Raw genomic sequence first — 26954 nt, 5'->3', positions numbered from 1 at the left:
CAACAAACTTAAATTCAGCCTTAGGAGCCTCTTTTTTTCTGGCCGTTCGGAGGCAGTTTTACTGATTACCTTTCCGGCACAGCGTTTAGCGCTGCCAAAGTGATCGCCCCAGCACCCAGAAATTTTGCCTTTGAGGCCTGTGGAGGCTGTTCTCAGCGGAGAACAAGTTACGGCCGCCATTTTGGGCCACCGCCAAAGGCAACAAGGTTTCAAACGGCCTTCTTTAGCGTCCTAATCATTCTGTTCTTCATCGGTGGCTCAATTTATTCAACTTTTCAGGAATTTGATTCCCCGCTCAGGCTGCACAACTCTGGGCATACAATAAGCTATGGCAACTCCCGGCGGCCCCATTTTGAACGCCACATGGGAGCTTCTTTAGGCCCCACGAAGCCTACTTGCAGTAGTTGGCCTGACCCAGGCTGCATTTGAGGGGTCGTTTTTTTTTTTCAGATAACTTACTATAATACAACCACACCCAAATTGCCCAGCCGCCATTTTGAGCCTCATCCTTTCCTTGCCAGGCCTTTTCTTAGGCCCTCTGCACCTTTCATTGGGGCTTTTCTTGTGCACCTTGACTAGCCACCTAAGGCCTCCGGGCAGAGCCCAGAGCATCAGCCTCAATTGCTGTGACCAAAGCCCAGATAGATTTGATTTCTGGTCAGGTGGTCAGGGGAGCAGTCCTCGTTACTTGCTCCAATTTCGCTTCAGCTAACCACTTGCCTGCCAGAGCTTCGTCTCAGTTTCCCTGAGACAGCTGAACCAGGATGGAGGACTCCACGATGCCTCAACCCATGAGAAGTGCCTCCCCATCTTCCAGTTATGGCCGGCACAAAACCTCTGAACAAGAGGCGGCAGGCAAGCTCAAAACCAAGGCTAAGGCCACTCTCAAGAAACCTTCCAAGCTGGCGGAAAAGCAAGCCAGCCATAGGCACCAGGCTCTGGAGAAAGAGTGCTGAGACAGGACAAATTAGATATGGATCAAATGGCGGCCCCTGAATTTGACCTTCCTTTAGGTCTTTCAGCCTTGGCTCAAGGCATGTGGTCTCTGACAGAGACTCCCGCCACACTTTGTTCCCCTTCTGCACTGGTTCAGCACACAGCAACCGTCTCGGGTTCAGCTCCAGAGGCCACCTTCACGCCAATGGCCGCAGGGCTCGGGACCAGGCATTGGAGACATTTTCTCCAATGGCCGCCTTGAGGCCCTGATATCCAAAGTTGTGGACCGCACTCTAGCAGAACGGTCCTTCCATTCACCTGGACAGGGGGCTTCCACATCGGCTATGCCACCTTATGTCCCTCCTACAGGGATCCCTATACTTCAGGAACCCACATCTCCTGCACATCCTCAATGAGGGGATGCTCATCTCAGCAGGGTGAGGAGCAGCCGGACTTTAATCTATCAGAGGAGGAGGAACTTCCCCCTGAACCCTCCCCACCGGGAGGTCTGTTCAATCCAACCCTGTTTCATCCCTTGCTTTGCAAGACCACATCAACGGCAAACATAGGGTCCGATCGGTTCCCTCAGCCGCAGGCTACATTGGATTCCAGTCCAAATCCGATACTTTTTGAAATGGTGGCAGCCCAGCATCACGTTCCATGTCCCTCTATTTTTCTTAAAAGGATCAAAAAGCAATGGGTCTCCCCTTCCTCCTTTCCTTCCATAAGCAGGACAGATAAAAAAAATTTTTTAGCACCTCCACTGACCTCACTGAGGCCCTGGAGGTCCCCAAGGTAGACAAGGCCTGGACCCCTCTGGTATCCCAGACTGCGGTCATTGGGGGCATATCGGAGGCGCTAATTAAAATGGCCACTTGTGCGTCCTTCTTTATTCCGGACCACCCTCTTATAGCTTTGTCAGCTTCATCAACATTACAGCCATTACAACGGACACCAGTCTATTTGGTTGGGAAACCCATCTACAGTCTCAGTTTGCGCAGGGCTGTTGGTCCCGCGCAGACTTGAGACACAACATCAATTGGCTGGAACTCAGGGCCATTCACTTAGCTCTTCGTCAATTCCGACACTGGATCAGGGGCCGTCACGTACTGATCCTCACAGACAACATAGCATCCAAGGCCCACATGAACCAGCAGGGGGACACCAGGTCCAAGTCCCTTATGTCCGAGGCACGGCTGCTAGGTTCCTGGGCAGAGTCCAACCTGGCCTCTCTCAGGGCCAAACACATCTTGGGGGTCAAGAACCAGCAGGCAGACTTTCTGAGTCGCTGTACAATAGATCCCTCGGAATGGGGATTGCATCCGAATCTTTTTTCCGAGATCTCCTACAGGTTCGGCCATCCGGTCCTCAACCTGTTTGCGTTGTCAAACAATGCCCAACTTCCTAGGTACTTCTCCCATTATTACCTTCCAGGGGCGGAGGGGACGGACACCCTGCGGACTCCGTGGCCATAAAATCTACTTTATGCCTTCCCTCTCCTCCCGCTCATTCTGGCAACCAGCCGCAAACTGCTCCAAGAGCAGGCGGAAGTGATTCTCGTGGCCCTGTACTGACCACAGAGGCCCTGGTTTGCTGACCTGATGAATCTCTTCCTGTCTCCTCCATGGAGGATTCCTCCGCATCGCGTGTCCTTGCACCAGGGGGTCCTCCAACACCCGGACCCTCAGTGGTTGCAGTTAACTGTCTGGCGCTTGAGTGCAGCATCATGACTCAAGAGTTATTCTCACCACGGGCAATTACCATGATTCAGGCCTCTTGTCGTCTGGCGATCAATTGCATTTATGATTCTAACTGGAAAATTTTTTGCCATTGGTGCAGAAGACGACAACTGGAGGTCTACAAATTAACCATCCCTCAGATCGTAGACTACCTTCTGGATGGTCTGGACAGAGGCCTGGTCCCTGTGACCATTCGTAGGCAGGTGGCAGCTCTATCGACATTGCTCAGTTCCTTTAGCTCATCATCCTAGGATACGCGCCTTCATCAAGGGTGCATGCAGCACTAGGCCCCGGGTGGTACACAGGTATCCCTCTTGGGAGCTGCCTTGTGTGCTTTGCACACTTACGAAATCACCCTTTGAGTCCATTGCTACCATATCATTGTGGGCCTTATCTCTTAAGGTTGCATTCTTAATCGCCATCACATCAGCCAGGTGTATCTCCGAACTGGCTGCTCTCTCGGTCAGGAATGACCTTTGCATCTTTCACTGAGACCGGGTAGTCCTTCAGTTGGATCCCACCTTCGTGCCCAAGATCAACTCACTCTTCCATAGGGCACAGGAAGTCATTTTGCCAAATTTTTGCCCCAATCCTTCCCATGACTTGGAGCGGCAGTGGCATACACTGGATGTCCACAGGGCCCTTGCGGGGTTACATCAAGCACACGGAGCCTTTTCACAGATCTGAGGCCCTCTTTATTTCCTTTCGTCCAGCTTCCCTGGGACAGAAGGTGTCCGCTGGCACTATAGCAGGTGGATCAGGACCTGTATCGCGGAGGCGTACCAGTCTTCTTCCCTGCCGGCTCCAAGTCATATCACAGCCCATTCCACTCACAGCGCTGCGACATCTGTGGCATGGGCCACTCAGGCGTCCATCGAGGAGATTTGCAGGGCTGCGACATGGTCCTTGCCCTCCCCATTTGTATGCCATTGTAGGATTGACCGCTTCGCTTCTGCGGACGCCTCCTTTGGTCGGAGAGTCCTCCAGCAGGTGGTCTCCAGGGACATAAATCTGGCCTTATCTGTTTCCCACCCATCAGGACAGTGAGGCTTTGGTATGTCCCATTGGTGGATTCTCCATCTCCTGTACTGGAGAAGGGGCGTTGTCTTATCTGAACGTCTTTTCTCAGTATGGAGATGGAGAATCCACACCCACCCTTTAGGTCAATTAGGCCAAATTTAAGGGTTTGAGAGCCAACACCTCGTCCAGCATCAGCCATTTTCGCCCTTGTGAAGACTGGATCTCCTAGCAAGAGGGGGCGTATCAAGTTTGGCTACTTGGTCTCAAGAGCAGGCAGACAGAGAAAACCCATTGGTGGATTCTCCATCTCCGTACTGAGAAAAGGCGTTCAGGTAAGATAACGCCCCTTCTCCATTGTTTCAAAATTTGAGAACTGGTATGAGAATGTATGTGATGGAGAAAGGCTTGAACTGACAAATTATATCTGAAACATGTTTTTGCAAGGTTATTGTGTTGGCTCCACAAAATATTTCTCCATGTGGTAAAGCAGGAAAATGTTTTGCAGAATAGTAATACCCTAATATCTAATATATGCCTGTGGAGTACAGCAGACATAATAGTATCTGCACTGAGTATTTTTTTTGCAACTGCTTATCGTTCTCTAGGTCTCTGGTAAAGGATAAAGAGTCCCCTTGTTCTGTTGCTTTATGAAAATAGAATTCAAATCCCAGGTGAATATTTAAGGCCCATTCATGGTAGGATTATTTATGCATATGCATGCAGGGCACAGCTGAGTATATGGCATCTTGAAGTTTGATTGTATCCATCCATTGCTAAAAACAGAGCTTCTAAGTTATGTTTTCTTGCACTTTTCAAATAATGTAGCAGGTTGATCCTGTATGAATTGATGGCTGCACATTTTTATTTACTATAACAGTATCCGAGGCATCCCACGGCCTTTGCAGAGTTTCTGAAATGAGGCAATTTTTAAATCTTCTAAGTTAAATAAATTCTTAATAACAACTGTTATCTCCATCCTAACCATAGCACACTACTATCTTTTATCAGTCATAAAAATCAGAAAAAAACACAAATTCTTGCCATGGAATCATGTTAAGATGAGGATCATAAAAACATGCTAACTTTTGAAGGTCTAGAAATCAGTTTTGTGTCTCAGATTTCAAACATTATCTAGTATCCCCATCTGATTGGAAGTGCAATTTCCACTAGTAGAATTGACGCTATCTTTAGATGAATGAAGAAGCTACTTGCAATTACTAATTTGGGGTGTCAAAAGAAGGAACAGATTGTTAAACTGTTGCTGTCAGGGAGGAGAAATGAAACATCTGTGATATTTTTTACCATCTTATAAACTTTGGATCCAGCAGAAGATGCAGTATGCTACTGCAGCTCAGAATCACAATGTTTGGGACAAATGTTTTTATTTTCTTAACATTTTGCTGTCTTCTCTCGGCCTCACTTATTTTAGATAAAATCTCAAGAGCTATTCAATAATTGGGTTGCAAAGTTGTGCTTGCATCGGCAAGCAGAGAAATCGCATTCATCCCAAAGACAGTTCATGACAGGTGGTAACAGAGCCTCTCATCCCTCACAAGTGAGTACCATAAAATGGAGCCTGTTTGCTTGGTGGCATGCATCTCTTCTGAAATGTGGTAATGGAGCATCTTAAATGTCTCTTACTGTTTTTCGTAGATTGTATACAAAGAGAGGAAAATTGTATAGTATCTATCCAAAAAATTACTTTTTGCAACATGGGTCAGAGTTGTGTAGATTATTCCAGTGAATAATTCTCTTCTCCTCCCATCTCTTTGAGCTCTTCATGGACTTAGAGGCATGTAAAAGAAAAGGTGCTGCTTCTATAAAACTATATTTGAAGGAGAAAAAAATTATCTTGCTGCCTAGTAAATTGGAAGAGGTAATATGAAACACCAGAAGTGTATGTGTATGTGTGTTTTGATCTAAGAGTTTGTATAGGTTTTTCTAAGTATCAGTAAAATTCATCTTGGAAATGAGTATTTTTTTAATGTTTTTGCCAGCTGGGTGCAGTACCTACAGTAGCTGAACTTGGCTGAATGAAAACTAAGCAGGTTTAGATATCCATTTACCACAGTAGTAATGGGAGATTTCAACTATCCAGATACCAACTGGGAAACCAAATCTGCGGTGAGTGGGAGACCAAACAGATTCCTAACCAGCCTAGGCAACAACTTTGTCATCTAAAAGGTGGAGGAAGGAACTAGAAGTAAAGCTATACTGGATCTAATTCTTACTAATGTAGAAGAAGTGATAGAGCAATTGGTAGGTTGCAAGTTGCCAGAACCTTGGGTGAAAGTGACCACTGGAATTCAGTATAATGCAAACACAGGCAATAGAAAATAATCCAACCAGTATCTTAAACATCAAAAGAGCTGATTTTAACAAATTCAGAGAGAACCTAGGAAAGATTCCAGAGATGAAAATCCTAAAGGGGGAAAACAACTCAAGAAGTGTGGGAAACTCTGAAAAATGCGACCATAAAAGCCCAGTCCAGCACAATACCACTGGGAAAAAAAACCAATAAGAAATTTGAGAAACCAACAGGGCTGCACAAAGCTCTTTTCGACAAGCTGAATGATAAAAAGGACAAGTACAAAAAATGGAAAGAGGGACAAATAATTAAGGTTGATTATCAGTAGAAAGCCAGAACATACAAAGATAAAGTCAGGAAAGCAAAGACTCAGAATGAACAAAGATTTGCAAAGAAATCAAGGACCAGGGCTCTTTTTCTCATAGAACGCCCAGAACGGAGTTCCAGCATCATTTTTGGATGGAACTTTGTAAAGTAGGCAAAAGTGGGTTGTATGACATGTGTGAGTTCCGGCACCTTTTCTTTTTTTAGAAAAAAAGCACTGTCAAGGACAATTAACAAAGTTTCTTTCAACATAGTAATAACAAGAAAAAAGTCAAGGAAACTGAAGGTCCGCTAAAGAGAGAAGATGGCAAGGAAATAACAGACAGTAGGGAGAAACCAGAGCTGCTTAACTCATTCTTTGCATCAGTCTTCAAACAAAAAGAAATTATAGCCCAACATACTCAAAAACCTACTGCAAAAGACAAACTAGAAACAAAAATTAAAATAAGCAGGAAAATGGTAAGAGAACACCTATATGACCTTGACGAATATAAATCACTGAGACTTGACAGATTACATCCCAGAGTTCTGAAGGAGCTGGCAGAAGTTATCTCAGAAGCATTGTACCATATCTTTCAAAAATTCTGGAGCACTGAGGAAGCACATGAGGATTGGAAAAGGGCTGATGTGGTTCCCATCTTCAAGAAAGGGAAAAAACAGACCCAGGAAACTATAGACCAATCCATCTAACATCAATACCTGGGAAGATCCTGAAAAAGATAATCAAAAAACAGATGTGTGAACAACTAAAAGCAAACAAAGTTATAACTAGCAGCCAGCACGGGTTTGTTAAAAACATCATGCCAAACCAATCTTATTTCATTCTTTGATAAAATGACTAAATTGACTAGTGAAGTGCCGTTGACATAGTATACTTAGATTTCAGTAAGGCATTTGACAAAGTAGACGGCAAGTTACCGTATTTTCCGGCGTATATGACGACTTGGTGTATAAGACAACCCCCGACTTCAGAGACAATTTGCATGCTTAGAAAGTCGTCTTATACGCCAGAAAATACGGTACTTCTTGGTAAGCTAGAAAAAGGTTTTTCGTAGACAACATCATCACCAGATGGATTTGTAGCTGGCTGACAAACCGTACTCAACGAGTAGTCCTCAACAGTACTAAATCCACATGGAAAGAAGTAAGCAGTGGGTACCACAAGGCCCCGTCTTAGGCCTAGTACTCTTTAATATCTTCATAAATGACTTAGATGAGGAAATAGAAGGGGAACTCATCAGATTTGCAGATGACTCTAAACTGGCAGGAATAGCCAACACCCCAGAAGACAAGCTCAGAATCCAAAAAGATCTTAACAAACTTGAACAATGGGCCCTATCCAACAAAATGAACTTTAATGTGGAGAAAAGCAAAATTTTACATTTAGACAGGAAAAATCAGAGGTTAAGAACAGATTAGGTGAGATCTGGCTCAAAAATAGTAACTGTAAGAGGGACCTTGGAGTCCTACTGGATGATAACTTGAATATGAGCCAGCAGTGTGCAGAAGCAGCCAAAAAAGCTAATGCAATCCTGGGTTGTATAAACAGGCATAGAATCAAGATCACGCGAAGTATTAGTACCGCTTTATAAAGCCGTAGTAAGACCACACCTAGAATACTGCAAATAATTTTGGTCACCATACTACAAAAAGATGTTGAGACTTTGGAAAAAGTTCAGAGAAGAGCAACTAAGATGATCAAAGGCTTGGAGACTAAAACATATGAAGAATGGCTGCAGGAATTGGTTAGTCTAAAGCACAGGTCGGCAACCTGCGGCTCCGGAGCCGCATGCGGCTCTTTGAGCCTTCCCCTGTGGCTCCCAGCCTCCTCTGCCTTTGCAGAGAGAGACAGAGACAGAGAGAGGCAATTGCGCTTCCCTGCTTCTCTCTCTCTCTCTCTCTCTCTCTCTCTCTCTCTCTCTCTCTCTGTGTGTGTGTGTGTATATGTGTGTGTGTATAAAAGAGAATGCACTCACAGTATTCTCCGAGGAGCTGAAAAATTTACTGGGCGGAGCTCCTCCCTTTGCTACGTCTCTGAAGGAAGCAGGAAGCAGGAAGGGCAGGAGAGAGCTAGCTACCCCAGCTAGGCTGACTCAGGAATTCTGGGAGTTGAAGTCCATGAGTCATAAAAGAGACGAGATTGCCTACCCCTGAGCTGGTTGGACAACACTTTGAAGCTTGTTAGGTGAGCAGCAGATAGGAGAGGGGGGGGGAGAAAGAGAGAGAGAGAGAGGGAGGGAGGGAGGGAGAGAGAGAGAGAGAGAGAGGAAAGAGAGAGAGAGAAAGAGAGTGGGGGAAGAGGAGGGGCAGACCAAGGGCAGATAGAGAGGGAGGGAGAGAGAGAGACAGAGAGAGAGACCCTTTTGACATCTAAAATGAAGATAACACTGCATATATCCTTTTTTTACCTGTGTGTGTGTGTTTGTGTGTGTGTGTATACACACACACACACACACACACATATATATATATATATATACATATATACGTAGGTCTTTGGTTGTTCGGGTTTTCTCCCGCGTAAAATTGGAAGTGTCTTGGCGACGTTTCGACGAAGTCCCATTCAGCACGAAGCTGAAAACACCAGCCTGAAGATGACGAATGGGACTTTGTCGAAACGTCGCCAAGACACTTCCAATTTTACGCGGGAGAAAACCCGAACAACCAAAGACCTACATACAAATACCCGCGAAAACCTCAGAAAACATAACATATATACGTATACACACACACACACACACACACACACACACCTATAATAAAGGTAAAAAAGGATATATGCAGTGTTATCTTCATTTTAGATATCAAAAGGGTTTTGTGGTTCCCGGTGTTTTGTTTTTGGTGGGAAATGGGTCCAAGTGACTCTTTGAGTGTTTTGGTGTTTAGGTGTTTAGACCCCTGGTCTAAAGAAAATAAGAAATAGGGGTGGCATGATAGCATTATTCCAGTATTTGAGGGGCTGCTACAAAGAAGAGAGGGTCAAATTTTTCTCCAAAGCACCAGAGGGCAGGACAAGAAAAAATAGTTGGAACCTGATCAAAGAGAAAAGCGACTTGGAATTAAGGAGAAACTTCCTAATAGGTGAGGAAAATTAACCAGTGGAAGAGCTTGCCTTCAGAAATTGTGTAGTACTACACGATTTGCCTTCAGAAATCTCCATCACTGGAGATTTTTAAGAAGAGACTAGACAGTCACTTGTCTGAAATGGTAGGGGGGCTGGACTAGAAGAATCCCATGGTCCCTTCCAGCTCTATTCTATTCATCCATCAGGATATCCTATGTCTGTTTACTAAAATGGGACATTAAAGCAACAAGTTTTTAAAAATCCCAGAAAAAGTCATGGCTAACCACTTCTAAACTATTGTTAAGAAAATGACATGGAAAATTCCACATAGACTTCAGAAGACAAGCTGGATTTAAGAAACATATTTCTACTATTGTATTTTATGGAAGCCAATATCAGCATTATGGTTCTATCCAAACTCTCCTTTGTAATCAGTTTCTCAGACACGTTTCTTATGTAGTTGGGAATGTTCTCTATGGTTTCCATTTCGTGATAGCATCTTTTACAGATTGGCTGGGATACCCAAGAATTCTACAGGCTGAAGATCCATCCTAGATTCTGAAGTGGACTGGATTACCCAACTTCTTTGCTTCTAGTTTCCATTCTTCCTATATTGTCTTGCTTCATTCTTGCAGGCCTGTAGCTCACGGCGCCACATATTGATGTCAGAAAGTGCCCCTGCCTTATCTTCACTGGCCAGTCCCCAGGAAAAGGTGAATTCTTGGCTCAGTGACAGTAAAGGACTAGCCAGGTGCTCAGCAGGTAAGAATGAGACCTTCTTATCATCAGAAGATCTTTCTTATATGGTAGTTACAATGCTTATGGCATGAGCTTTAGCTATTTCCAAGCCAGCTTTCATCTTCAGAGACAAAGAGATTAGAATAGAATTTTCCAGAGTAAGTAGATATCCAATGAAGGGATTGACCAGTTAACTACATCAATATAGTATCTGCTGTTATGGGTAGGCTTATGGGACAGGAGGGCAAGTTTTTCCCAATAAATTTTCTGCAGGTTTTGGTTACTGAATACTGTAGATTCTTGTGGGAATTTAGCAAGTGAAATACATTTTCAGTGTAGGTCACCCTTTGCAAATTTCCCCCAGTGGGTGTTCTTTTACAGTGACTGATTGTCTGGTGTTTTGATATTCTGAGAGAACAGAAAATGCTGCCTTCCTATTTCCTAGTCTACTTTTGCTATTTTTGTACTGCACATTGGCAGTACAAATTCTTTTCAAGTATAACATATCTATACTTTTCTAAATGATTTCGGTTTTTTCCAGAACTCTTAGAATGTCAGGGAAAGCTTCAAGAACTCAGCCACATGCTACAAAGTTTGGAATCTCTCCACCGCATTCCCTCTGCCCCTTTAATCTCAAGTAGTCAGGTAAGGTACAGGTGTGTTAGTAGCATTTCTTTTCTACAAAGTTTTACATTAAAAAAACCCTAAGCAACATATTTGGTCAAAGGCTACAAGGTTACTTTCACACTACTTAGGGTAGTTATGAATCACTGCTGTAGTAACAACTACAAAATCAGAGCATTCCTGCAATTAGCTTATGATTAGCATTTTGATTTGGAATTGATCTTTGATGGTTGTACAGTTTGAGATTGCATCTTGATTTTACAGACTTCAACAGGAACAGAAAGACCCAGAAAGGCAAAGAGATCGACGCGGATCTGGTGCACTCAGAGCTTTGCAAAGGATGACACCATAGGCAGGGTGAGATGGTTTGGGGATGGATGTGGTAGACAGCATTTGGCACAAAGGTAGGAGATATAGAGTGAGAGAAGCATTCAATCACCAGTGGAGAGATTCTTTGCTGTGTGGAAGATCCCAATTTTAGATCTTCAGAGAGGGCTGGATGAAGGGCCCAAAGAGTTTCTACCAATCGGTGTGATTAACAGTGAACTATTGACTACATCCCTAGATTAAGAAGGGCCACTATTGATTATGGAGATGAGGTACTTTTCTGGGATAGAGAAAGGAATCATCTTAAGGAATTGGATAGGAAAGAATTTGTGATAGGGAAGTTTTTGTGGGTACCTAAAACCAATTGGTTTTTCTTCTAGCAGGTGGGACGCCTGCATGGCTCCGTTCCCAATCTCTCAAGATATTTTGAGTCCTGTCAGAACCAGGCCATGTTTAGCGTACCTCCAGAGTATAGCCAACTCCAAAGAAGTTTCTGGATCTTAGCTCAGAAAGGTGAGCTCAGTGCAGATATTAATAGTTGTATCAAAAGCTCAGGGATGACTGTCTTATTTTTACTATGGTATAGTGGGAGACACTGATTTCCATCTTGGACTGTGGAGAGGAATGAAACCATTGTTTTATGGACTCTGACTATTTTCTTTCTTCCCCTCTTAAATTCTCCAGAGAAATATGTTTCATCACAATCAGTCACAGCCATGAGATCTAGAGAGTTCTGATTCCTTTTGAGACCTATATAAAATGTACAGACTTTGTTGATATATTACATAACTTTACTTTTGGAAAATAGGGGAAGCATACATAAAAGGAGCCTTGCCTATCTGTTGCTCTCCAGATATATTGAATTACAACTTCTACCATGCTCGGCCAATAAAGCTATCTAAGGGATAGCTTTATCCCCCTTCAGTAGGGGAAACAACGTTGTGTCTTTAAAGATTTCTCCCCAGCTCCTGAAGGTACACTGTCTCTCTTGCTTGCACACAAACATCAAATTAACTCTATCTTGTGAGATTTCATTGGACCTCAAGAACATATCAAGAATAGGTAATCTTACATTCCAGAAGTTTTGGACTACTCTTCTTGCTATTGCTTATTAATGACGACTGAAGTTCATAATGTCTGGAGGCACCATCTTATCTATTTGAGTATGTATTAATTCCACTTTGATAATTGCAGTCTATAAAACTAGAAATTTGAGGTTCTTCAAGAAAGTTAAAATTCGGAGGATTCCAGAATCTTTTCCTGATATAGAATCCTCTGCACTAATTGAATATAATGCTGTCTGTAACTTTTTCGTTGCCAGTTCACGGTTCTCTCAGCAGTGTCCTGGCTGTGCTGAACTCCGAGCGTGACCGTCTCCAAGAATTGCAGCAGATATTAGATCTGCAACGTGACACTCTGTCTTCTGCACAGGATGACCTTGGAGATGGCATCAACTCTACTACAACTGTTGTAAGGGGTCATGATCCTTTGAAAGAATTATCAAGTATTGGTTTAAGGCTTAGCTAAGAAATTCCTACATCCCGCAGCCCAGAACAATAATAGGTCATTTTACATGAACTGAACGGATCTCCCCATCAACCCATTCCCATCATATTTCCTGTATTTGTAACAATTAGTGCTTGGAAAGATGATGATGATGATGATGCCGTTCCAGCTTTATTTCGCAATACTCAGTGTGGCATACGATATGTTCCTGCTTTCTGTTATTCTCACAAAAACAACTCTATGAGGTGGGTTGCGCTGAGAGAAAGCATCTGTCCCATAGTCACCACCTGGCCTTCATGTTTACTGTGGGACTAGAACTCAGTGCCTGGCTTTAGTCTACCCCAGAAGTGGCAAACCTATGGCATGCGTGCCAGAGGTGGCACTCAGAGCTTTCTGTGGGCATCCTCTTCAACTAGCTGCCCACTAACTCGCTGAGGTCCCACGTAGCCGGATGCATCCCAGCACCCATGCGCTCGCTGGCCTCTGTGTGAGGGGGCCGATGGTGTCAGGCAGCAGTCGCCCCGGCCCCTGCCTCGCCTTGCCCTGCGACAATGGCACTCCCACCCCGCCCTGCCTCGTCTTGCCTCACCTCACCCCACAGGATGAATCTCCTGCCTACGACCCCACCCACCAGAGAGCCCCTGGATCTCCCCTGCCCGCCCCCCCACCGGCATCTCTCTCCACATTGAGCTGGCCACGCCCACCCTGGCCACACCCACCATCTGCCATGACCACCGTAGACACACCCATCCAGTGGGCCACACTCACCCAGCGGGCCACGCCCACCCAACACCCGGCGATATATAAGTGGATTTTGGGTTGCAGTTTGGGCACTCGGTCTCTAAAAGTTTCGCCATCACTGGTCTACCCATTTAACTGGGGATAGGTGAGGATAACTACCACCAAATTGGTAAAAAGCTCTACCATTCATTCATGGCAAATGTATTTAGTCCCCTGCATGTGATTGAATGCTTTAAGTCAGAAAATAAGACAGAGCTTAATTTCTTTACAATTTAGGAAATATTCAGTGCCCAGTTTTAATGTACAACTCTTAACATTCATTTCCTCATTTCCCCTGTGCCAAAATAAAAACTCTTTTTACTCCTTTCAGGCTTCTCTTCAGACTCTTGACAATCCTGAATGTATGCGCCGCTTTCATTCTCTCTCGGTTTCCTCCGATACTACTCTGGATTCTTTTGCCTCATTCGGTGCTGATGAGGTAAACCTTTCCCTAAGTGAAAAGTAACTGAATTGCTCTATGACCAGAAGTCACAGAACAATTAATATATCTTTAGCATGATCACTGTGTATTAACACACAAATGCTTCCTTAAGCTGCATGAGGAAAGGGTGGTAAGCAGCTAAGAGAATTATCACAAGGGAAAAGAGCTTCTCTCCTGCTTTGTGGAATCTGACAGTTATACCTGTCCAGAGTCACAGCAGTGAGATAAGTGGTTATATAATCTTAATTAAAATTTAAAAATAAAAATAAATAAACACTGAACACTGGGCGCAGACTTGAACACTGGGTGCTATCTAACAAAATGAAACTCAGTGGTGAAAAAAGTAAGGTTCTACATTTAGGCAAGAAAAACCAAATGTAAAGGTATAATATAGGGGGTACCTTGCTCAATAGTAGTAACTGTGAGAGGGATCTCGGAGTCCTGGTGGACAATCATTTAAATATGAGCCAGTAGTGTGCTGCAGCTGCCAAAAAGGCCAACACAGTGCTAGGCTGCATTAACAGAGGGATAGAATCAAGATGACGTGAAGTATTAATACCACTCTTCAATGCCTTGGTAAGGCCACACTTGGAATACTGCATCCAGTTTTGGTCACCACGATGTAAAAAAGATGTTGAGATTCTAGAAAGAGTACAGAGAAGAGCAGCAAAGATGATTAGGGGACTGGAGGCTAAAACATATAAGGAACGGTTGCTGGAATTGGGTATGTTTAGTTTAATGAAGAGAAGGACGAGGAGGGACATGATAGCAGTGTTCCAATATCTCAAAGAAGAGGGAGTCAAGCTATTCTCCAAAGCCCCTGAAGGCAGAACAAGAAGCAACAGATGGAAACTAATCAAGGAGAGAAGCAACCTAGGACTAAGGAGAACTAAGGGGAAACTTAACCAGTGGAACAACCTGGCTCCAGAGACTGGATAGCCATTTGTCTGAAATGGTATAGGGTGTCCTGCCTGAGCAGGGGGTTGGACTAGATGACCTCTAAGGTCCCTTCCAACTTTATTATTATTATTAAATGTTCCCTGTTACTGTAGAACTGGGTATTTTTTTTTTGTCTGAGAGGCAGTGAAAGAAACCATGAAATCCTCTGCCTTAATTTTGTCAAATGCAATCATATGAAAGTTTTATTTTGTTAATGTTATGATCTTCTATCCTCTAAGTATTGATACAAATTAAGAGTTCCAGACCTTTCAAAGTTCCAGATCTTACAGCATAAAAAAGCTGAATAAATTCTTTGTTTTATTTATTTATTTAGATTTTATGCTACTTTAGCTTTAAAATTGACTCTGGTTAAAAATACTGTATGGTTAAAAATACTGTATGTAAAAAAAATGTATATAATATTAGGGAAGCAGGAACGGATGGGATTTTTTAACAGTTCTTGAAATACCAGCGTTTCTTATGATGTGGCCTAAATTATGTGACAAATCTTTCAGAAAGTGAGAAGTTTGATAAAAAGAAGGTAGTGAAAATAATTGTAGAAGAGAAGGGCACATTTCTTTCCAAAGAGACTGCTGAACAGGAAAAAGCATGTGTGAAGATAGAAATTCAGCAGCATAAAAAACTGGTGCTTTGTGGGGGGATGTTTCTTTGAAACAGTTTTTACCAATTTAATTTATATTTTGAGAAATGCTGCAATACTTTCATTATAGTTGCTTCTTTTGGCATCATCATAATCTGAAAGCAGCTTCTACCTCCCTTCCTCTCCCAAGTTCTGTCCTCTGAGACTTGGCCACTTGGCAGAGATGTTGCCATCCCTGGAAAGCCAAGGGGAAAAAAAGCCCAAGAAAGGGTTTAGGGTTTCATTCAGTTCCACTGCCTTCCTTCTCCCTCTTCTTTCCTGATGGGCCAGTTTCTATCAGTTGAATTCCACCGAATCAAATGGATCCTAATTGTTTTGCAGCTTTACTTTGTTTTCCTAGAAATAGAGGAGAAAATGTATCAATTTTTAAAAATAAGTGAAAAACAAAATGTGTTTCAGTTCCAATCCATCTGAAAAAGTCTAGAGCAAAGAAGGGTGAATTAGATTAGTGCTACTCAACATCAGCAACTTTAACATATGTGGATTTCAACTCCCAGAATTCTCTAGTCAGTCAAGCTGGTTGGAGAATTGTGGAAATTGGAGTCTCCACATTTTATATATGCTGACTGGGGAATTCTTGGTGTTAAAGTCCACACATCTTAAAGTTGCCAAGGTTGACAAACACTGATTTAGATTAGATCTCAGCTTACACTTGCCCCCTAACCCTAACCCTATTTGAAAGTAATATTTGGATTGACCTCTTTATTATTAATATTGAAAATTCAGTAATAAAAACAAAAAATGAGGAATTTTTGTACTCCCTTTTTCAGCCAGATGCTCTCTTGGTTAAGGGACAGAAGCAACAGCTCTCAAATTGCAGCATTGTCTCTCTTTCGGATTCACACACTGAGTTCTTTGATGCCTGTGAGGTATTCCTATCAGCCAGCTCATCTGAGAATGAGGTTAGTGACCATAGCTATGAAAATTTTGCATTTCAGGAAGTCTTTTTGGGGAGGAGATATCTTGCCAAGAATTTGCCTGTTTCTTTTCCTTGTTGGGAGGGGCACATCTGTTTGGGGCTTTTCTGAAGAGATCTATGGAAATTCAGCATATAAATCAACTTGATGAGGTTATTCATAGTGAGCAGATGATGCCCAATCTTTATGGGAGGTCTCAGCAACAGGTGAAAATCTGGCTGGTAGAAGGAACCCTGCAGTTGGAAAGGAATAGCTGTGTTTTCAGAAGGAGTTGTCATCTCAAGGGAGTTGTCATCTTAAGCACGTATCTATTTTTGAAAGTTGAAAATTGAGGTGCAATTATTTGCACAATTCTTGCTGAATTTGTTATAATATACCCAGCTGCAAGAGCTTAGGGTCAGCTCAGGGCAATAGCATAGACAGGTGTTCAGTTAATCATTTGCCCCATCTGCTGGCAGCTAAGAAATAGCTATTAGCTATGCCTAAATGTGCAATTACATTTAGCCATTGAGTATGTACAGTTTATTGCATATACAGTGCATCTCGGCTATAGTTTATCTGGTTGTTTTATTATTCGTTAGAAATGATCAATTGGTCAGGTTAGCTTTAATCTAAGGCCAAAGGGATGGTTTCATGTTCCTTATAACATAACAATGTATTCTGTTTTTTTAGATTAATGTGATCATCACTTCTTTCTATTTTTTTCCCATTTCTCTTTCTTCCTTTTGCCAATTAGTCAAGAGCCAAACCACCCACCCCTTCTCCTAGCAGCTGACCTTCCCGCTCCACTTTCCAATCAGCACCACATACCCAAAACCCTACTGGTTGTTTTCAGCCCCTGCCTCTCCTGGCTTACTTTTGTGATTGGAAAATGCCAGCTTAGCAGAATCCAGACTTTTTTTGCTTTTTAGCTTAGATCTTTCCTGCCATTACCATCTTTTCCCACTTGGAAATAAATCTAGATTCTTGGGATAAAGTTAGGACCTATTTCTATGTCTCTGGGACATGCTGCTCCTAAAGACACTTTTCTGCCCTTTCAGAGGCCTCTCAATTTGACCGTATTCTCCCTCCTCTCAGGTAGCTCCATGTCACAACCTTTACTGTAGTGTTTCTCAACCTTGGCTACTATAAGATGTGTGGATCAACTCTCAGGATTCTCCAGCTAGCCATGCTGCTGGGGAATTCTAAGAGTTGGTCCAAACATCTTAAAATTGCTAAGGTTGATTTACTGTCCCTGTATTATGGAGCTGGGGGTTCTGGGTACTCTTTTGTTGTTGTTATTATTGCTCCCTTCCTTCCTTCCTTTCCCTTCCTTCCTTCCTTCCTTCCTTCCTTCCTTCCTTCCTTCCTTCCTTCCTTCCTTCCTTCCTTCCTTCCTTCCTTCCTTCCTTCCTTCCAGTCTCCAGGTCCTCAAAACAGTCAGCTTTCACAAAAAATGAATATAAGAAGCATAAGGTTGTATAATTTGTAACTGTTTCAAAACATGTTTATAGCTCCAAATTTGATACCAATTATCATAATTTAAATAGAAATACAATACATGCCCATTTTGGATTGAGCAGAGAGAGAACTGAATCTATCATCCATCTGTCATCTATTTTTTTTTTATTTTGGCACTTCTAAGGCCCCTATTCTCCCTTATATTTCCTTACCTTTAAACACTGAGTTGCTCTTCACAGCTCTTCAAGTATCAGGTTGCCCATTTATTTATTTATGTATTTGTATGATTTTTATTATAGTCACTCATCTCTTGCAAGTTAGTCTAGATGATTTTCAAGGATTAAAAGACATAAATATTGACAAAATATCCTCAGTTCTAAAGATAAACAATAACTTATGAGGTTTTCTCTTATTATTAATATCTCTTCATCCATTATTCTTTTCTGTTTTAGCTTTGCTTTTATAATTTTTAATTATTTTTGATAATTATTAAATAATTGTTTTAACAAATGATTGTCTTATTTACTGTTTTTACTGTATTGTTGTAGGCTGTCCAGAGTCACTTTCTGTGGGATAGGAGGCCATATAAACTTGATAAAAATCAACAGCAGTGCTCATCTAACTGCCTGACCCAAATGCCTGGAGAAAATTAGATATATTCTCTATTTAAATTTGTATCAACCAGAAGCAATCTTACTTACATTGAGTATTTTATGGTTACGAATTAAAGAGTTCTCCTACTCTTTCACTTTTTTATATGGAGAAAAGAAGTAACTTGTTCTCTATGAATCATTCTTTAGAGCTTAAAACTTGTGTTTATGAGATTCCTACTGTGATTAGAGCCTACAGGTAGGATAGTATCTGCCTCATCTAGGCAATATTTTCTTCAGCATAAACTTATTAAAGAATGGATCCATAGGAGATCCATCCTTCAGTGTCCTCTCACCTTCTGATCCTGCCTAAGTTTTCCTACATAGCAGTTCCGTTCTTTCCTTCCTTTCTTTCTTTCCTTCCTTTCTCCATTTTTGCTATTCCCTGGTAGCTCCTTACTTGCTGTGGTCTGTGTAACCTCCTGTTGCTCCTCCAGGCCACGGATGATGAATCCTGTGTCAGTGAAGTCACCAACAGTATCTCAGAGGACATGGTGGATATGCCAGGAAGCTCTGACCGTTATCACAAAGGTACTTGATCCAGGGAATAGGCAGGTGTGTGCCCACAGGGGGAGAAACCTCAGTAGGGAGCTGGGTTGAAAGATAGGGCAAGGGGAATTATCATGCTTTCCAGTAATAATGGGATTTCAGCTTTCAGAAATAACAGTACATTAGCCATGCTGGCTGGATGTTTTTCGAGTTGTCATTCCAACATGTCAGATGAATGTCAGATTATGGAAGATTGAGTAAAAATGATCTTTCTGTAACCTGACACCCTCATGAAGTGTTGAAATTGTGATTCCAAAAATAAGAACAGATTGGTTAAAAACAAACATTGGAAGGTAAATTAGAAATGTAGATTGGAAAAGGTCTTCATATATCTTCTACGTGGTCTTCCTTCCATAAGAAGTGATGTGTAGAATTTACTATTGTTAGATATAGTGATGAAGCTATGTTATGATTTTGGCTTGACTGAGCAGATTCTTAGATGACAGAATTGATTTCTATATATAGGTTGGTAATGTGTGTGTGTGTGTGTGTGTGTGTGTATACATACACGTGCCCATGCGTATGTGCGCATATGTACATGCACCTTTGAATAAGTCTTGACTTCTGGACATTGCCTGAATGAGTCTGTATAGTTTTCTTGACAACGTTTTCAGAAATAATTGCCACTGTCTTCTTCCTAGCTCTAAGAGAGAGTGACTGATCCACCCAGGTGAATTCATGCCTAGGCAGGAGTAGAATTCATAGTCTACTAGTTTTTAGTCTATGCATTTATCCACTATATCTAACTACAAGTTCATAGAATCATAGGGCTGCAAGGGACCTTGGAGGTCTTCTAGTCCAATCCCTCTGCCCAAGGCAGGGGACTTGTTGCATCCTGGACAAATGGCTGTCCAATTTTTTCATGAAGACTTCCAACAATGGAACATCCACAATTCCAAGAGGCAACCTATTCCATTGATTAATTCTTATTATTGTCAGGAAATTTCTCCTTCATTCCAGATTGGATCTTTTTTTAAAAGCTTCCACTGATTGCTTCTTGTCCTGTTCTCAGGTGCTTTGGAGAATAAGTGGACCCTCTCCTTCCTGTGGCAGCCCCTCAAATACCTGAAGACAGCTATCACGTCACCTCTAATCCTTCTCTTTGTTAGGCTAGACATACGTAATTCCTAAACTCTTCCCTAAACAGTTAAGGCCCCTTATCATGTTTGTATCTGTTCTCTGCACTTTTTCTAGAGTTTCAGTGTATTTTTGGTATTGTGGCGCCCAGAATTGGTTGTAAGTAGGGGCCTTACGTAAGTGCAGTATAGAATGATGCTATCACTTCTTGTGATCTTGATGCTATCCCTCGGTTGATGCAGTCTAGGACTGCATTGGCTTTTTTGGCAGCTGCAGCATACTGCTGGCTCATATTTAAGAAATGGTCCACCAAGATCCTCTTACACTTATCACTGTTAAGCCAGGACTGCCTATTCTATTCCTATATTTTTCCTGCCTAACTATAGGATCTTGCTTTTCTCACCACTGAACTGCATCTTGTTAGTTAGGGCCCAATGTCCACATCTGTCAAGATCCTTCTGAATCTTGAGTCTGTCTTCCAAAATGTTGGCAATTGCACCCAGTTTGGAGTTGTCTGCAAATTTGATGAATTACATTTTTATCCCCTCATCTAGATAATTTATGAAGATATTGAAGAGCACTGGGCCCAAAACAAACTTTGAGATACCCCATTGTTAGTTAGTAATGGCACTTCCATAATGGCAGAATACCAGGCGCTCTGATAAACAATGGAGCAAAAGTGGTTTCTTCTTTGCTTCCTTTGCAAGGAATAAGGTTAGAAGGATGATTCTTTGATTTAATTCAGGAGCTTCTTGATAGCAATATTTGGAAACAAAATAAACTGGCAGAATGTGCTTTTGTTGTCAAGATTTTTGACAGATGTTTCTGGATCAAGAAAACTAAATTTTGGCCTCTAGTTTTAAAGCCAGATTTAAAACTTCAAATCTTAAAACTTTAGTGGTTGGAGTAATCTGTTAGGTGATTTAATTACCTTTAAGTTAGTGTGATGTGGGAAAACAACCATTAGGTTAATAAAAGAAGTTTATGCTTTATGATTATATGATGATCAAATTGTTATCATTGTATTAAGAATATGTAGTATGGAATATATAATATGGAATTTGAGGAATGTGCCTATTTACCAAAGTAGGTAAACCAACTGAAAAAAATGTTTGTCATGGTGGTCATGTCAGATTTGAAATATCCATTTACCAGAAAGTGAATTGAGGATGCCCTAAGATGCTCACTACCATACTAGAATAATCTTTTTGGGAGCAGCAAGCCTTGCTATAAATGCATGTTTCTCAAAACTTATGCTTTGCTTGCAAAAGGAATATTAGTTATTTCTTTTATTATTTATTTCTTTAGACACAATTGATAGCCAATCTCAATCCTAACATTACTACAATCCCTCCCTCTTTAAAAAAAAAAATATGTGATAAAAATCAAAGTTAAAGGGAAAATAATGATCAGAGATGTCATTCACATGATCAAAAGGCTCACTGGAATACTTGTGAAGTTGAGGCAGTTTGTACCACCACAGGATACTGAATATGCATTTATTATTGGGGTTTTTTTAAATTATTTAAAAAAACTTTTTCTTTAAATCAGGTAGGCTATGGCACCTTAAGGGTGCCCAAGGTGATATCCAGGGACCCCAGCATATCATTGATTGTTTTCTACCCTCCACTAGGCTCAGGCCCTATGCAATGTATTGGGAACTCTTCTGAGATGAGCTCAGGTATGCCAATGCCTCTTCCTCTTTATCTTCCTGGACCGGGACCTGGGATAACCCGGAGGAACTGCCTGCCAGCTTCCCACAACCATGCCAATGACATCAGCCTCTGGAACATTCTTCGTAACAACATTGGCAAAGATCTCTCCAAGGTCTCCATGCCGGTGCAGTTGAATGAGCCACTCAACATGCTGCAACGCCTTTGTGAAGAATTGGAGTACAGTGCCCTGCTGGATGCAGCCAGCTGCAGTGTGGACCCTTGTGAAAGATTGGTAATATGCCTCTCCATATGTCAGAGATGGACCATCTATGGGTGGCCTAGGACTGCACCTAAGTTTGCCACATAGGGGGGCAGGTCTGGGCTTTGGAAGAACAATTTTAAATATATATTTATCTATACATGGAAATATCTTATAAGAAATATATATATTTCTTATTTCAGCAGTTGTTAGAAGAATGTGTCTTGAGAATGTTCTGTCTCTCTGGGAATTCAATCTCTGTAATGTAGCTTGCAGAAAATAAACTTTCTAGGGCCCTCCCCTTACCTCCAAGTACATTCATAGCTGATTCTGGGGTTTTTTCCCCCCTTCTTGCGGGCATCCCTAATGTTTTCTGCTTCCTTCTAACAGCTCTGTATAGCTGCCTTTGCTGTATCTGCCTATGCCTCTACCTACTACCGTGCTGGCAGCAAGCCATTCAACCCTGTGTTGGGAGAAACATATGAGTGTGTTCGTCCTGACAAGGGGTTTCGTTTCCTAAGTGAACAGGTAATTGGCCATAAGCAGCTGTTGCAGGCAGGATCTCAAGTTTTCCAGTGATTTTTAGGCTGCATGTGGAAGATGGATCAAGGTTTTCCTTTGATGATCTGTGGAAAAGGATTAGAGCCAACAGATAGAAATTTCAGGAAAGCAGATTTGGCTAAACATTACAAAAAAACTGGCAATATGGTCTTGTGACTTTCTTTATGAATGTAAAATAATTTGTTGAAATTAAAGATGGTTGAAATCTCATGCATGATTATCTGATAATTTAGCATTCTTCTCTGTGCTGAATTCTCAGGATGAGATTTTGGCAGTCATGGATAGTTTTGTGGTGGGAGGGAGGAAATAGTACTTTTGGCATCCAGACTTGGAAATTTCTCAGTGCATGGGAAGATCTGCTATTTTATGCTATCTTTCAGCATTGGTCAGAGACATTACCTTTATGGCTCCATTTTAGATATTAGACATATTAGCCCAAGCATATGGGAGATGCAGTATTGTGTAAAATGGACACGGAGATTTTTTTTTTCTCATCCATCCCAGCTAATAAGATAATTGTTTTCCTCTCTGGAGTGAAGTAGGATGAGAAATAGATTACAGCTTTTAAAATCAAGACTAATAGGGAGAGAAATATGCTTGAGTGTGGGTGAACCTGAAGGACATTTTATTTCCAATCTCTGAGTCAGTATAGCAGGGAACATGGCATTATCTGGAGGAATGGCTTGGCAACTGATTCATGGAAGAAAGAAAGGTCCTTTTTCCAAAGAGAAACATTTGCCTAAGAGTCACCAATTTGCAAGTTCTGGTATCTTTCTGGGGGCAAAGTGACTGTGGAGAACATTGTGCACCTGTTAAGTTCTTCTCCTATAGTGTCTTTGAGAGCCTGAACTGAGCCAGAAAAAAATTAACAAACCATTAATCATTTCTATCCTGTGTGTTGACTCAGATAACAGATGCCATTAAATTGAAAATGACCCAAAATGAATCAGGTTTTGAATCCCCAGAATGGTTCCAGTGTATCCACAGCTTCATCTTCAATCTGTTGGATATCTGCCGTTTTCCAAATTCACATCTCCTTCTTATAGCTTATGAGGAATACTTAGATGAGAGATAATAATTTGGATCATGCTATCTTTCCTAATAGTGATCCTGAAAAGTTAATCTCAGTGGTAATAAACTGCTGCCTTTCTCTGATCATCTTTTTTAAAATTTCTAACTATGTAGAAGGTATGTAACATACCATGCTTAATATTTTATCTTTGGTGATGTAGTTTTCAAATGGATTGATATTTTTGGAATATTTCAAAGTCTCACCTTTATGGCCCTCTATTCCAGATTGCATTTGCTGTGGTATTTTTGAAATCTTATTTACTGTCTTTAAAAGAGCATTAACATTGTCAGATCTGTTATTTTACTTCTACTTTGTTTTAGTTCTTTTCCTCCCTTTAACCTTTGTAGAGGGAGGTTAATTCTGAATATAGAATAAAATGTTACATTTTTTTTTCTAGGCAGTTTTCCAAAGCACTGGTGCAGCCTTCACCTAAGTTTAACTGATCTTTAAATAGATCCATAGATATGGAGCTCTGCATTTTCTAGTTATCTTTGATGAAGATATTATAGAATGAATTGAATGAATGAAGGGAGGGAGGGGTATGTATGCTATCTTGAATCCCCAAGTAAAAATGGGGAACAAATGCAATAAAAGGAAACATTTGTAACAAATATTTCCATTATCGGCAAATCCTCATGTTGTCTGGGAATGATGGCAGTTATATTCCATTACTTCTGAAGGCTTCTGCAGTGGAAAAAATTGTATGAAATCTACTTGCCATTTTTTTTTGCCAACTTGGAATGTAGGTTAGAATCAGTATAAGCATGTATGCCAGTATGCCAACAGACTCACGCCTCTTTCCCATGAGACTTTTGTTCCTATTTGAAAGAAAAAAAATATTAATTAGGAAGTAGGAAACAATTTGCTTTCTAACAAATTAGTCTTTCATGTCTATCCATGGGCAACGTGGAAATGCTTTTGAGAATAAGCAAGAGTTTTCCTTCCACGCAACCTATTTTATGAGAATGTTTATGATACTGTGTGAATTTCAATATTTTAGAATTATAAATAAAAGCCATAATTTTGAAGCATCTTTATGAACAGTCAAGATGATACAGATGGCTGCAGTGATTTAAATTTTTTTGGTGCTCTTTTGTCTATCCCACCCCAACTGCAGGTGAGCCATCATCCTCCTATCTCTACCTGCCATGCAGAGTCTGAAAATTTCATTTTCTGGCAAGGTGAGGCAAAAAGCTATTCTTGTTGGAAAATGGGGGAAACAGATGGAATTTATTTTATTGAAAACAGTATTGACTGCTCTTTTAATCAAAACAACCAATGTTATTTGTCAGGTTCTTTCCTAGAACTAGATCTGTACAAAATTTACTACAGGTAATTCCTTTAATGCTCATTCAGATTTACACAATAAGTGGCCCCTAGTGTTTACAAGCAAGTCCCAAAATCACAAATATTGTAGCACTACGGCACTTGTTTGCCCTTACGAACGACTGCAGAGGCTCTGCAACATTCACCTATTCCCCTCCCCACAACTGCTTCCCCCTCACTTCCTGCCACTCCGGATACACTCACCTTGCAAAGATCTGTCTCCTCTCTGCCATGGTTTCTTTCTCTTTGAGGGAGAGGAGAGCCGGCTTGGAAATACTTTTTGCAATGACAATGGAAGCTCCTGGGTGCAATAATATTGCATGAGTTCAAACACAAATTCTCTGCAAAACGGAGCGGTCAGGATTTGTGCCAGCCAGCCGGCCAGGCAAGGAGTAGGTCAGGCGGGGTGGCTGGCTCGCTGGGGATGGGGGATCATGGCTGCTCAAGTGGCTGCCACTGTCAGTGGCTTGGGTTTTGAAGTTCCCTATAGGTGCTGAAACACTTTTATCCAAACGGAGACCTGACAGAGACTGGAAGCTCCGTATGCCTGGAATGGGGCGCTTGAGAAAAAGAGGCTTCTGCTTTGTTTCTAAGTGCGCATTGGCAGCCATGTGGAGCTTGCAGTTGTCTGTCAGGTCTCCATTCGATGAAAAGTATTTCAGCGCCTGTGAATGCTTCATTTCCAAATGTTTTATAGGCACTCAAACTCTTTTTACCTGGATGGAGACTTGACAGAGACTGGAAGCTCTGCATGGCTGCCAGTGACGCTTGAGAAACGGGGCGTTTTGCTCCGTTTCTAAGAGTACATTTTAGTCTCCCTGGGTCTCCATCCTAGTGAAAAGTGTTCCAGCAGTGGTGGAAAGGAGTTGGGGGAAGAAGCAGGAGATAGGCACCACAAACACTGCGAGACTTCAGGCTCCCATTCTGTGCAAAAGAGGAGTGATATTATGGGCACCCAGGAGCTTCTGTTGAATCTCCTTTCCTTCAAAGGCAGAAACTGGGTGTTTTTGAGGTGAGTCCTACACAGCAGGAAGGGAGGGGGAAGCATGCAGTATCTTAGTGGGTTGGGGAGGCCTTGGGGGCCTGTTCCATCACTAGGGCCCCCCATTGCCTTCCCTACCCTGAGATACCTCATGTTCACTTAATGAGCGGCACATGTTAACGAGCAGAGTGTGATCTTGTTCAGGCTATGAGATTCACTCCCACAAATTCTCGAGTTACGAATGGAATGGGCAGGCCCCATTACATTCGTAACTCGTGGACTACCTGTATTCTTCGAGTGCAGTCACTCAAAGCCACTGTTTTTGGTTCAGTGGATTTACTTTTAAAAAAAGGAACATCCCTGAAATCGCTCTCGATCAACAAGATTTGGATGAGAAATGGGGAATTCTGAAGTTCTCTAGAATCTTCTGTTCCTTTCATGATAGATTTTTCACATTTAGAAGCCTTCATTGAATGTGAAAGAATTTAAAAAATGAGTGTTTTCTGCTTCATGCAAAGTGCATTGTTTTACCCAGTAATTGTCAAAAAAAAAAAAAAAAAACCTCTTGTCTCTGGCCTCAGGACGTAACAGATTTTGGATTAGAATGGGCCATCTTCTGGTGGCCTGGAAGTCCAGGAGATTAATTTTACATTTTTAAAGAAATAACATCCACCTAGAATAACCCAAGCAGGTATTTCCATAATTAATTAGATATGATGGGATTTGTAGCTTAAAAATCAGAATAGTGTCACATTAGTCACACTGCAGTATAGAACTGATTTGTTGGAACCACAATTGATGGGGAATTTTTATTAGTCCCAACGTATTTAATGAACCTCAGTTGTAGGCCCAATTGCAATAATCTACAAACCCCAATTTAACTTGATTCAAATCCTAAAGTAATAGTTATTGTGACTTCACACTTCATTTCTTTTTCCTTGAATTTTGTTTTGTTTAGACATGAAATGGAAAAATAAGTTCTGGGGCAAATCCCTGGAGATAATTCCAGTTGGTACAGTGAATGTCCAGCTTCCCAGGTGAGTCACAAAGCCTGTTTG

General features: G+C 41.6%; 1 protein-coding gene across 6 annotated transcripts in view; it reads left to right on the top strand.

Annotated features, from left to right (window-relative positions):
- Positions 1-26954, top strand: part of OSBPL7 (oxysterol binding protein like 7) — a 113258-nt gene that overhangs the window by 20107 nt on the left and 66197 nt on the right. For 5 of the 6 annotated variants that reach the window (XR_005555501.1, XM_039333302.1, XM_039333304.1 and 2 more), the window contains exons 6-18: positions 5125-5250; positions 10027-10153; positions 10671-10774; positions 11018-11110; positions 11461-11593; positions 12402-12550; positions 13698-13805; positions 16179-16310; positions 18853-18946; positions 21675-21988; positions 22346-22483; positions 24706-24769; positions 26855-26933. Coding sequence is in view for 5 of the 6 variants with exons in the window: in XM_039333302.1 (XP_039189236.1) it covers positions 5125-5250; positions 10027-10153; positions 10671-10774; positions 11018-11110; positions 11461-11593; positions 12402-12550; positions 13698-13805; positions 16179-16310; positions 18853-18946; positions 21675-21988; positions 22346-22483; positions 24706-24769; positions 26855-26933 (1661 nt within the window). In the remaining variant the exon portion in view is untranslated. The remainder of the gene's footprint in view (positions 1-5124; positions 5251-10026; positions 10154-10670; positions 10775-11017; positions 11111-11460; positions 11594-12401; positions 12551-13697; positions 13806-16178; positions 16311-18852; positions 18947-21674; positions 21989-22345; positions 22484-24705; positions 24770-26854; positions 26934-26954) is intronic. The other variant, XM_039333305.1, reaches the window with a different exon arrangement.

Source organism: Crotalus tigris, unplaced genomic scaffold (genome assembly GCF_016545835.1).
Source record: "Crotalus tigris isolate CLP2741 ecotype Arizona unplaced genomic scaffold, ASM1654583v1 scf7180000024472.5447098, whole genome shotgun sequence".
NCBI classification, from domain to species: domain Eukaryota; kingdom Metazoa; phylum Chordata; class Lepidosauria; order Squamata; family Viperidae; genus Crotalus; species Crotalus tigris.
The sequence above is the reverse complement of the archived record's forward strand: the minus strand, read 5'-3'. Positions and strand labels throughout refer to the sequence as shown.